This window comes from Lissotriton vulgaris, chromosome 1_1 (assembly GCF_964263255.1).
Source record: "Lissotriton vulgaris chromosome 1_1, aLisVul1.2, whole genome shotgun sequence".
Taxonomy (NCBI): domain Eukaryota; kingdom Metazoa; phylum Chordata; class Amphibia; order Caudata; family Salamandridae; genus Lissotriton; species Lissotriton vulgaris.
In genome coordinates, this window is record NC_141685.1 from 1,697,672,180 (window position 1) to 1,697,685,143 (window position 12,964).

A 12,964-nucleotide genomic window follows, 5' to 3' on the forward strand; every position below is an offset into this window, starting at 1 on the left:
TATTTAAACCAGTCTGTTGAACTACCAATATTCTTCCCTCAACCAGACTCTGAGGCAGAAAGAGCTCTACAGACCCTGGATGTTAAAAGAGCATTACTTTACTACATTGAAAGAACAAATTCCTTTAGATAAACTAAACAAGTTTTCGTAGCTTTCTCCCCACCTCATAAGGGTAATCCTATATCCAAAACAGGAATTGCAAGGCAGATTGTAAAATGCATACAAATATGCTATCTTAAAGGCAAATGCACGTTAACCACTCCCCCTAGAGCTCATTCTACACGTAAACTAGGGGCATCTATGGCATTCTTAGGGAACATCCCCCTAGATGACATATGTAAAGCAGCAACTTGGGCCACGCCACACACCTTCACAAAACACTATTGTGTAGATGTGCAAGCAAAACAACAAGCTAGTGTGGGCCATGCTGTATTAAAAACACCTTTTCAAACTACTGCAACAGATACAGGTAGCCACCGCTAAGGAGGATACTGCTATATAGTCTATGCATAGTGTACAATCTGTAGCTCATAAGCCTCGAACGGAAAATGCTACTTACCAGTATGCATCTGTTCTTGGCATGTAGAGCTGCAGAGTTGTACACGCCCACCCTCCTCCTCGGATACCTCGATCTGATCCAGTATTATCTTAATTAGATACATCACGCATGGACATCTTTTTATTTCTCACTACTCCAGCTAACCCTACTGGCAAAAACAATCTAACGATGGAGCCGAAGCCCATGCGCACTGTCGACCGAAGGAGGAATCACCAACTTTGTGACTATAAGACTTCTTCTTAGACTAAAACATGCAAGCATCCGACCTCAACACCAGATGGCGATCTATGCATAGTGAACAACTCTGCAGCTCTACATGCCAAGAACAGATGCATACTGGTAAGTTGCATTTTCCTTATATAGCGCTTACTACCCCTGACGAGGCATTGAATCGCTTTTTTGGCGAGAGACACACTACTCCCGAACCCATAAAGGATTATTGGTTAATCAGTATAGTGAAAATATGAAATTAATTTGAGTGGTGGACATGTTAGTTATTTGGACTGAAAAGGATAGTGGAGTAATAAAATAAAGAAAAAGGTTTGCATTTCTATAGCGCTTGCAACCCTTGATGGGGTGTTGAAGAGCTTTTTCGGCAAGTAGTAAGCTATTGCAGAACCCATAATACTTAGTGGTGAATTAGTATAGTAAAATATGAAAGCAATTTGAGTGGTGGATAAGTTAGTTAGTTACTTGGAATGAGAAAGATAGTGAAGGGGTAGAAGAGGTAATGTAAAAAGGCTTGCATTTATATAGCGTTTACATAAAATTAGTATAGCGAAATATGAAATTAATTTGAGTGGTGGACATGTTAGTCTAGTGTTTGGATTGAAAAGGATAGTGGAGGGATAGAAGGGAAGGATGTAGTTGTTTTGTTTTGGAGCTCTTAGCAGTTGTAGGAGGCTTGGTATGAGTAAAAGGGAGGTGGAGGGGGAGGATTAGTGGAACATTAATCTGGTAATGTACGAAGCTTGTGGCACCCTATTATCTGGGTCAGGAGTTCAAAGCAAAAAACCATATTGAGAGAATTTGTGGATTATTTTCGTTTGGTGGGCATCTGGAGAATTAGTAACCACGGAGACCGGTATTATTAATATTACTCGGGAGCAGACTGGTCATATTCTCAGCTTGACTGCTTCTGCATACAAGTTGTGATGGTTAAGGTGTGTTTAGGAATACATTATTTAGCCATAGGTACTACTGATCTGTTCCATTGATAATGAAAATTGGTACGTCTTTGGTGCAGCATAGGTACAAGTGGCACTAGGATACATGGGAACTTCGAAACCCCACGCAGAATAGTGAGTAACTGACTCCATACGTCAGCAGTGTTGTCCTAACTAGCTAACAACTCACTGAACAATCTTACTAGCCATGAACAAAATAGACTTAAAATCTTAGAGCTTGTCCTCAGATAATTTTAAGTTGATGCAAATGATCACAGATTTTATTATTATCTACCTTTTTGCTTATTTTGTGTAGACTACATTCTCGGTACAGTGCACAAGGCCAAAGGAATGGAATTTGACACTGTGAGGATTACTGATGACTTTGTGAAAATAGACAATGCAAAGCACATCATGGACAGAATTCCTTTTAAAATCGGTAAGGAATAGAAATGCCATTTTCATTATTTAATCTAACCCATCTCATATTTAATCTATACTAACCTTTGCCTTTGTCTTTCACATATCATTATTCCGTTCTGTATTTTTAAGACTGTATGGTTCTAGCAATCTCAGTTCTTATTTGTGTGTACTCGCTTTCTGTACCCCTAATTGCTCAGGTATAGTTTATGCTGTTGCTCCTCTCCAACCGTGAACAGTGCTGTTACAGCAAGCAGTGGCAAACTGAGTTTTACCCCCATAGGGTGAACAGCATTTCGCCAACTTCTTAATTGGCAGTTGTACCACATTTGTGAAAAGCAGGCCTTTTAAGTAATATCGTAGACCTGCCTTGTCCCACTACCAGCACTTAGTGCAAATTACCCTGATTAAAAAGTGTTCATTCTATAACCTTGGGTTTCTGATGGATACTTTTACTGTTACCTCGCCTTTAGAACATCCCCGGATGCAAGACTGGATGAAGAAGCTTTAAAGAGCTCCTTTGCACCTGTAGGTGGTGGCTTGCAGTTCTGCATTTACTTCATTATGCCTTGGACAAAAAGAACCGCATACAAGCGCCACACCTGCATGTTGACATCTATTCCTTTCTTTCTGCACCTTTGTATGCAGATCTGGAGCTGCAATCCCATCTTCTTCTCGTCTGTTGGCGAGTATTTTTTCAAGATAATTTTACAACTAAAATTAACCAGTGTGCAAGGAAACTTTGTCCCACACAAAGACTACAGAGTTTAACCCTTGTAGAAACAGTCGCAAGCAAATGTCTGTGGCAGACCTGCATGAGGTGTCATTTTGGTTTCCCAACACGAGTCTTAAGTCATAAGAGGATAGCGCCCTCATGAACTTAAAGGCAATCCAGGATCATGAAGCGCAGCTTTATTAAGCCAAATAATAGGAAAAAACTGTAATTCCCGCTCGAAGTTGAGGGCACAGACCGGTTCCCGCTATTAAGACCATTCTTGTAACAGTTCTTCTTCATGGGCGAAGTATTAAGGTAGGTCCAAGTCGATAGGGAAAGACAAAAAGGCCAAGCGGGACTTGTCTGCATCTCGCTCCTCTTCATAAGAGAAGTTGTGAAGGCTTCAAGGGGCCACTCAATCTCAGTCCTTAACTTGTTCCGTTGAGCCAGTTCAGCAATTGATCTTAATGCACTTCGAATTCTCCCGGATATCAGCTAGGTCACAACAGGTTAAGGTCTTTAAAGAGGCTATGTTGTGAATCTTTGACACTCTTCACGCTCCCTTTGTGCATCCCTTGAGGCCCCATGGATCTGCAGAGACCTCAATTTAGATTATCTATCGCAGTTCTCTCCTCGGCACTGTCTGTACCCTCTAAACGCGTATCTGTTTCTGTGCTAGATTTGGAGCCGACCCCCTCCCCAGTGCCAAAATTCAAACTAGTGTCTTCAACATCGACACTGGGATTAATGCCACCAGGGCTGGTAGTGGACTCGTTTCTGATTCGGGTTTCAACTCCGAGCCAAACTCATCTCGACCTACATCACTGTATGCTCCGATTCGGACAAGACACTGCCTCTACCATGGAGATGACATCCAGTGCTCAAAGTTAGTGAGCCTAAAACCTGCTCTAGCCCATCTGTAACCATGGGTGGCACATCACCACAGACCCTCCCTGGGTGACCCTGCCTTCCTGATGGAGCACACTATTGCTGGGAACCGGTATAACAGGTCTCTGCTAGCAGGGCTCACCTTAATTTCTTTGCAACCATCTACCCTGAACATTGTAGTAAAGAATTGAACCATTTGGGCAGAGGATTTTTTCTTCCACTCGCTTTTCCCTCAGTAAACGGCAGCTGTTTGCTGGAAATGTACGGTGGCTGAGACCTCACCAGCAGTACAAAACAAAACTGTATGGAGGGTCAAGGGGTATATTTATAGACCTGTCTACTAAATCCCCTAGTCAGGTACACAACAACAAAGGAGTAGACCAGGTCTGGGGGTAGTGCGTCACCAAACAGATGACTCTGATGCGATTAGATGCACATGTGTATCAGTGTTGCTGGAAATTATTGGACACAAAAGGCTAGAAAAGGTCCCATCAGACCACCCAGCTGGTGGAGTTTACGTCATGTGGGAGATTTGCTGATCAATCCTTACCACACCCAGCCTAACAGTGCTGTAGTGGAAAAGGTTGTCCGCGGTCCAGCCATAATGATTCCAATGGAGTGGACTAAATAAAGTGCAGTGCTCAAAAAAATTGTTTGTGATAAAGTAAAATTGACTACACTGGCCCAGAGAGAGTGTACGTACTAAAGTCAGTGTGTCAATGGTTAAAAACACGCCTGGTAGAAAGGTTAAACTACCCAGTGGCGCTGTGCTAATCGGTCGACATGTTTCAGCATAAGGGGCCATTCCCCTGCTTTCTTCAGGACCTTGGGTGTATAATTGCTACTGCTACTATAACCACACATGGTAAAATAGTTTGGGGACTGAATAACTATACCGATAGACAGGACAAATACATATCTACCAGGAAGTAGAACGCTTGGACGTCCACTGGCGAAGGAGAAGCATTTCTTCTTCCTATCAGCAAACAAGAGAATTTTTGTTGTACAGCAACATATAACACACATACATCTGCCCGCATACAGAGCAACCGCATAGAAAAACACTTGCAAGAATTAATTTACATTCTGCATATATAGGTTCAAGCATACTAGCTTAATCACACAGAGGAATTTCCTCGTAGTGATACTCACCCAGCCTTGTGTGGGTGACGACCTCACCTCACCCGGCAACCGCTCGGGAGTATGAGGCCCCGCTCTGCAGTGTAGAAAGGGACAAAGTGAATACATGATTCTACAGTGTCACAGCCAATTGCTCTACACCAATAACCCAACAGACGTGTGATAGGTGCTCAACTGCCAGACACAGTCCCCGCCACATCAACCCCAAAGGCACATTGTCCATTGCATATACTCCGAGATACAGCGAGTTGCATAATTTGGTGTCAACACATGGAAGTATCCCTAAATACTATGTAGAAAGCTGAAGGATACCTGAATAGAAAAAAGTCTTACTTAAGACCTCTCATGTGGCTTTAACAGAGGAATGAGTAACCCTAAGCAGACCTGCTGGACTAATCGTGTTGCAGACCTCCTATGTAGAGGCTGGACATAGAAAAACGGAGTCCTCTCTTATTGCATAGTGGCATCAGGGCTAAGAGATGGCTGAGTCTAAAGGTAAGTTTCTAAATGGTGAACGAGCTAACTGAGTTCCAGAAGCTGACTACTAGAGGAAGGGTCCGGCGGTGTACTCACCTATCCGTCGGTACCTCTGTCGTTGCACCGAGCGGACGTGGAGGTAATGATAGGTGCGCCTTAGACTGTTAAATAACCCCCGTTCGGCGATAAACAATGCGGAAGAAATTAACCGGGCAAGCGCGAAGGGAAACACTGATCCGTTGCGCATGCGCGTAACGTTCCGGAATCTTCAGTGAGGGTTAGAAAAAAATGATATAAAAACATATTGATATGTTCATCAGTATGTGAGCATACCAAGATGATAAATCTCACACATATAGCCAGCGCGAGGGAACACTACTCCTCGTGGCGCATGACACGAGGAGTAGTGTTCCCTCGCGCTGGCTATATGTGTGAGTTCGGTGGCAAGACATCAGACCGAGCACATGACCCGACCCCCTTTGGGGCTCCGAACGCATTAGCGATTTATCATCTTGGTATGCTCACATACTGATGAACATATCAATATGTTTTTATATAATTTTTTTCTAACCCTCACTGAAGATTCCGGAACGTTACGCGCATGCGCAACGGATCAGTGTTTCCCTTCGCGCTTGCCCGGTTAATTTCTTCCGCATTGTTTATCGCCGAACGGGGGTTATTTAACAGTCTAAGGCGCACCTATCATTACCTCCACGTCCGCTCGGTGCAACGACAGAGGTACCGACGGATAGGTGAGTACACCGCCGGACCCTTCCTCTAGTAGTCAGCTTCTGGAACTCAGTTAGCTCGTTCACCATTTAGAAACTTACCTTTAGACTCAGCCATCTCTTAGCCCTGATGCCACTATGCAATAAGAGAGGACTCCGTTTTTCTATGTCCAGCCTCTACATAGGAGGTCTGCAACACGATTAGTCCAGCAGGTCTGCTTAGGGTTACTCATTCCTCTGTTAAAGCCACATGAGAGGTCTTAAGTAAGACTTTTTTCTATTCAGGTATCCTTCAGCTTTCTACATAGTATTTAGGGATACTTCCATGTGTTGACACCAAATTATGCAACTCGCTGTATCTCGGAGTATATGCAATGGACAATGTGCCTTTGGGGTTGATGTGGCGGGGACTGTGTCTGGCAGTTGAGCACCTATCACACGTCTGTTGGGTTATTGGTGTAGAGCAATTGGCTGTGACACTGTAGAATCATGTATTCACTTTGTCCCTTTCTACACTGCAGAGCGGGGCCTCATACTCCCGAGCGGTTGCCGGGTGAGGTGAGGTCGTCACCCACACAAGGCTGGGTGAGTATCACTACGAGGAAATTCCTCTGTGGGATTAAGCTAGTATGCTTGAACCTATATATGCAGAATGTAAATTAATTCTTGCAAGTGTTTTTCTATGCGGTTGCTCTGTATGCGGGCAGATGTATGTGTGTTATATGTTGCTGTACAACAAAAATTCTCTTGTTTGTTGATAGGAAGAAGAAATGCTTCTCCTTCGCCAGTGGACGTCCAAGCGTTCTACTTCCTGGTAGATATGTATTTGTCCTGTCTATCGGTATAGTTATTCAGTCCCCAAACTATTTTACCATGTGTGGTTATAGTAGCAGTAGCAATTATACACCCAAGGTCCTGAAGAAAGCAGGGGAATGGCCCCTTATGCTGAAACATGTCGACCGATTAGCACAGCGCCACTGGGTAGTTTAACCTTTCTACCAGGCGTGTTTTTAACCATTGACACACTGACTTTAGTACGTACACTCTCTCTGGGCCAGTGTAGTCAATTTTACTTTATCACAAACAATTTTTTTGAGCACTGCACTTTATTTAGTCCACTCCATTGGAATCATTATGGCTGGACCGCGGACAACCTTTTCCACTACAGCACTGTTAGGCTGGGTGTGGTAAGGATTGATCAGCAAATCTCCCACATGACGTAAACTCCACCAGCTGGGTGGTCTGATGGGACCTTTTCTAGCCTTTTGTGTCCAATAATTTCCAGCAACACTGATACACATGTGCATCTAATCGCATCAGAGTCATCTGTTTGGTGACGCACTACCCCCAGACCTGGTCTACTCCTTTGTTGTTGTGTACCTCACCAGCAGTCCCAGAAGAATTGTATGGCAATTTGGCACATACCATTTAAGAAGACCATGGTGCGGCCAAGTACATCGCCCAGTCGAGCCTGGACACAACCAGCTGTTTAGGTAGTGTAATTGGCACTAGTGCAGTGCTTTGGTGCCATGTATGGATGAGATCCATGGACTTCTCGGGTGGCATTCAGGTGTCACTCATGGATATGCCTTTTCTTGGATTTCACCACTTTGGCAAGTAGGCTGGCTGTCCCCTTGAGTGCTTTAAAGAGAAAAGAGATACTGAGCTCTCCCTTGGACTTTTAATTTGCGGCCAGCAGAAACCCCAACAACTTTGTCCCTTTCAGGGTATCACTAGGGATTTCACCTTCAGACAGTGTCAAGATCCACCACCCCAAGATCAGGCACCCCAGTCCATTTGGGGTCAGGATAGAGGATCCAGCAGGAAATGTGCAGAGACACTGTAGTTTGCCAAAGGGGCATTACCACCCTGTGGGGAAGGCAGGATCCATCATTTCTCTCTCCAAGTGTGGCAAGCCATACCTTCCAACATATGGTTCATGCAGATAGTCCAACAAGTCTAAGCCCAGCCTTTTTGTCCTGTCGCATCTTTCACCCACATGAGAGCAGCTTTCAGAAGCCCATTTGTCTATTTTGCTGCAAAATTGAAAAATTGACACACAAACTTTTTCACACAGTCCAGTGTTATCCTATCGGGGAAACACTATCGTGGTTAAATAGGTAGGTATTTAACTTACAATCCGAGTCTACGGAGCCAAAAGTCAGCAAAGGCCAGTGGTAGGTACCAAAACATTACCACTAGCGGCACTGGAGCGGCTGGGAGCAGAGGTCAAAATTGGAGTTCGACCCAATACTTTCCAATGGAGATAGGCGGTGCCTGAAGCCACACTGCTTGAAGGTAAGTAAATCAGTTGCAAGGGCCAAGCTTCGGGGCTTAGCACAGTGGGGGGTCCACAAAGCAGCACCAAAAATACACCACCAGCAGCACATGGGCCGGCTGGGTGCAGGGTGCAAATTTGACATCGGGTGGCCAATACTTTTCAATGAGGATCTTCTTGACGATAAAGGGGATGCAAGCATGGCACCAGAGGTTACAGGAGGAAGACCAACAACAGCAGAGGTAAGTTGGGATGTAGGGACACCGTCAGTTCAGCTCACCAAGGCCCAGGGGCTTCGAGTGCAGGTGTGCCTTTCGACGTTGGAGTCTTACCAGAGCCAGTTGCACCGTTCTGGAGGGCAGGGGAAGTCAACCAACGCTGGACAGGAGGTCAGGATTGCCGCGGAGACTTCACTGCAAAGGTGATCCACTCATGCCGTGGATGTCATGTTAAAAGTGGGCAGGGGACGCGTATCTTCCTGGATCCAGAGTCTTTGGAGTCAATTTCTTCTGGACAGGTCCGCTGTCCTCAGGAGATTGGAGTCTTTGTTGAAGGCAACAGCTATCAGGGGTTTTGGAGGTCACTGTTGCAAGACAGGTCGCAGGGTTGTCGAAGCTGGAGACAGGCCGGTAGTGCTGGGCAACAAGGCAGTTGTTGTCTTCTAGCTTCTGCTGCAGGGTGTCTTCTTTCTTCTTAGGTCATCGCAGATCTGAGTGGCAGGTCTTGGAGAGCCACCTAAATATTAAATTTAGGAGACGTTTTAGGGGAGTAGCAAGTAGGGCCGATGGGCAGCTTACCGGGGTGACTACACCCTCTATTACCAATTTGCACCTTATCTGGGTTGATTACAACCCTCCTATGAGAGGGGACATAGACCTAGCCCTGATTGGAGGGTCCCCCCCATCTTCAAGATGGTAGGGACTGAAAGTGGCGCTTCACCTCACTTCCTCCACCTTAGGGATAGAGTTGGCAGAGGTGGGCACACCTCCTATCTTTTTTAATTTTACCACCGGTTTTCCTACCCTAAGTTGGGGTGTAAACCCAAGGCCGCCATCTGCAGCTAGCTGGGTGTAGCCTGTACATCTTCTCCCTTCTAGCACAGGCCCATCCTGTGGGAGGAGGCATGACAACTCTGCCCAGGATGTGCATATTCTCTGGTCCCAGAGAGAAGGGGCTCTCTGCCCAGGGGTCCAGAAACATGTCTGATGGTGGCTGGCTGCCGAGAGCCGATCGGAGACCACACCAGGGTTGGCAGGTATTCAGGGCACCTCCGAGGTGCCCTTTGAGTACATGGTCCAATAAATCCCACACTGGCATCAGTGTGGATTTATTGAAAGGAGTAGTTTGGTACCAAACACTCCTATATTCAGTGCTGCCATCATGGTGCTGTGCAACTCGAGTTGTCGAATTACCAGCCCATGTACTCTCTATGGCTTCACTGGCACCTAAAATATTAGGAAATGATGCCCAATATTGTTGGAGCATATTTGCTCATGCAAATATGCCCTCATCTGTAGTATTGTGCACCCTGTCTTAGGGCTGTGAGGCCTTCTTGAGAAGTGTCTTACCTATGTTGTCAGGCAGTGCTAGCTTGCATGGCACCAAGGCAGGGTGCCAATGTGACCTTGTTGTTTTCTCCCTCACAAGGGCATGCGGGCTGCAAGGGCAGTAGCATGGTCACAGTGAGGGGGACCCTAAGGGACCCTCTTCAGCTCTCAGGCCCTAGGTATCCAGGAAATCATTTACTAGGGACTTACAGGGGGCAGAAGTACCAATTGGGAGTATGGTTTAGGGAAAGGAGCACTGGCACAGGAGACCTGTTTGGCAGGGACCCTGTGCACTGCATTCAAACTCACTTTAAAACCAAGCAAGGGGGGGGGGGGGGGCTAGTCATGCAAAACGGTACTTTCTCACACGGTGGTCGCCGAGTACCTTCAGAGGTTGCAATTATCAGTCTTCCCCCCTACCTTGATGACTGGCTTTTGAAGATGCATCGCGACAATGTAGGTGACCACCTCTGGATGCTAGCGAACCTCCTAAAATCGCTGAGGTTCACGGTCAGTGTGCCAAAGTCGCACCTGATTCCTTTGCAGAGGCTACGTTTTATTGGAGCCAACTTGGATACAGTGCAATTGAGGGCCTTTCCTCTGGCACAATGAGTCCAGGAAATTCAGGCATCAGCCCTGTTTCAGCCCCAGCCCTGACTGTCAATGAGAGTGGCTCTAAGTCTTCTTGGCCTATTGGCCTCCTGCAACCTGATCAGCTAATCTGCCAGATGGCATTGTGGGCTCTGTAGGGGATCTAAAGTGTTGGTGGGCCCAGCACCAAGGGAGTCTGTCGGATTTCATACAGGTTTCAAAGGAGTCTTCAGAAGACCTGCAGTGCTAACTGTTTAACTGCAGGCGGACTAGTGGCAGACCACTCTCTCTACCCCACACTGAGCTGACAGTGGTGATTGATGTGTTTGTACTGGGCTGGGCCGGTCATCTGGGAGAGATGGAGAACATAGGACTCTAATCTTTGGTGAAAACCAATGCCACAACAAACTGTTGAAGTTAGAGGTCTTTGTGTTTGGCATTGAAGGCCTCCCTGCTGTCTGTCAATGGGAGGCAGGTAAGGGCCTCATTGACAACAATTATGTCATGTGGTACTGTAAAAATGAAGGTGGTGTGGGGTTGTGGGTCTTGTGTCAGGAGGCGTTTTGCCTCTGAAGTTGGCAGGGGCATCAGTGCATTTCCCTGATCCTGAACTACCTGGCAAGATTTTTTAATATTACAGCAGACATAGCTCAGCAAATAGCGCCTGGTGGATCATAAATGGCGATTACATCCCGAGGTGGCATTGGGAATTTTCCAACAATGAGGAGAACCCTGGCTGGATGTTTTTACCACCCTCAGTAATGTGCAGTTTCAACACCTTTGCACATTGGAGTTTCCGAGCAGGTCCTCTCCAGGTAACACATTTAGGTTAAAGTGGAGCACAGGAGTCCTGTATGCCTTCCCATCCCTGCCTGTCCTCCCTCGAGTTTTAAACGAGATCAAGAGCTTATGGACCAAAGTCATCCTAGAGGGGGTGAATTGGACTGGGAGAGTGTGCTACACAGAAATTCTGGGTTTGAGCATCTGTCCTCGGATCAGTTGCAGCTTCTGGAGTAATCTTCCGTCACAGCATCTGGAAGGGTTCTACACCCTAATCTCCACCTTCATGCTTGAAGATTGAGCAGCAGCAGTTGTCTGTGTTTGATCTACTGCCATAAGTTGTGGTTGGCATCCCTCTACAAAGTACATCTATACCAGGCACTGGGACAAAATTATATCCTGGTTTGTCTGCAACATGGACCTGTGAGACTCCAAACTGTTGGATGTCTTCTTTTTCATGTTTTCTCTGTCCCAGAAAAGACTTGGGCACCATTAAAGGGAATTTGCCAACCCTTTTGACCTTTTTGCGTTTACCTGACCAGCCGTCCTTGTTTAAATCATCAGTTTTTGTGTGATTTCTATAACTGTTCACACGTTTCCTTCAAAACCCTTTGTGATCCCTGAGTAGGATCTCAACTTGTTCCTGACTTTTTCCATGTGTAATCCAATCAAGACAATACACAATAAACAATTACTTGTTGCATCTTCTGACTCAAAAGACTGTTTTTCACCTTGTGTTTACTTCAGCTGGTCATGAGTGAGTTTCGGGTCCTCTTGGTGCAACTGCCCTACCCCAACTTTTTTTCCAGACAAACTAGTGTTAAGGATTAAGGTGGCCCCTTTTTGCCAAAAGTTGTGACTCTTATTCACTTTACTTTACAGAATCCATCACCCTCCCAACAATCTTTACTCCGCCTCACACCTGGAAGGAGGTGGAGAGACTCCATCGGCTGGACCCCATTAGAGCCTTGAGCTTTTACATCGATTGCACCAAGATCTATCAGATGTACAATTATATTTGTGTTGGGTTGTTTGCGCCAAACAAAGCTATAGTGGTGTAGAAAAGGACTTTGTCAAGGCGGATAGAGATCTCATTCCTCCAGGGCCTTCTACCACTCTGCTAGGATGCTAGTGATGGTTCTGGACATCTATCAGTCTGTGACGTGGGCGTCAGTGTACATGTTCACGGAGAACAACTTCCTTGATACTACGGTGTGACTGAAGGTTATTTTGCCTGCTTTTTCCTATAGGATTTTTTGGTCAGACACTCTACAGACCCTCCTACATAGGAGGTACTGCTATGGTATCTTTTCTAAAGGTAGGAATTAAAAATGTCCTAACTGTCGTAACAGAAAGTTTCAGTTCTATTAAGAGGCAAGGATTATGCTATACTTTCTCCACCTTATTAACAGCAGCCATTTACAGAAACAATCCAACAACTTAATTTCCCACAACACTTGGGGAAAAAGTCACAGTTCAACTTTAACAAAGTTCACTCAGCTGAAACCAGGATATCTCCATAGTCCCTCATACCTGTTGCAGCCTTGTCTTTGTTCCTGCAACTGCAAATGGATTGTGGCATCCTTAATCCTGTTTTGACCCATCAGATTCTAGGGTAAAGGAATAGAATGGGATAAAAGTAGATCAGGTGATGGTAGGCGAAGAGACTGCCCTG

General features: G+C 45.7%; 1 protein-coding gene across 1 annotated transcript in view; it reads left to right on the forward strand.

Moving 5' to 3' along the window:
• FBH1 (F-box DNA helicase 1) overlaps nt 1-12,964 on the forward strand; it is a 618,156-nt gene that overhangs the window by 486,398 nt on the left and 118,794 nt on the right. The window contains exon 18 of the mRNA XM_086918941.1: nt 2,042-2,164. Coding sequence (XP_086775067.1) covers nt 2,042-2,164 — 123 coding nt within the window. The remainder of the gene's footprint in view (nt 1-2,041; nt 2,165-12,964) is intronic.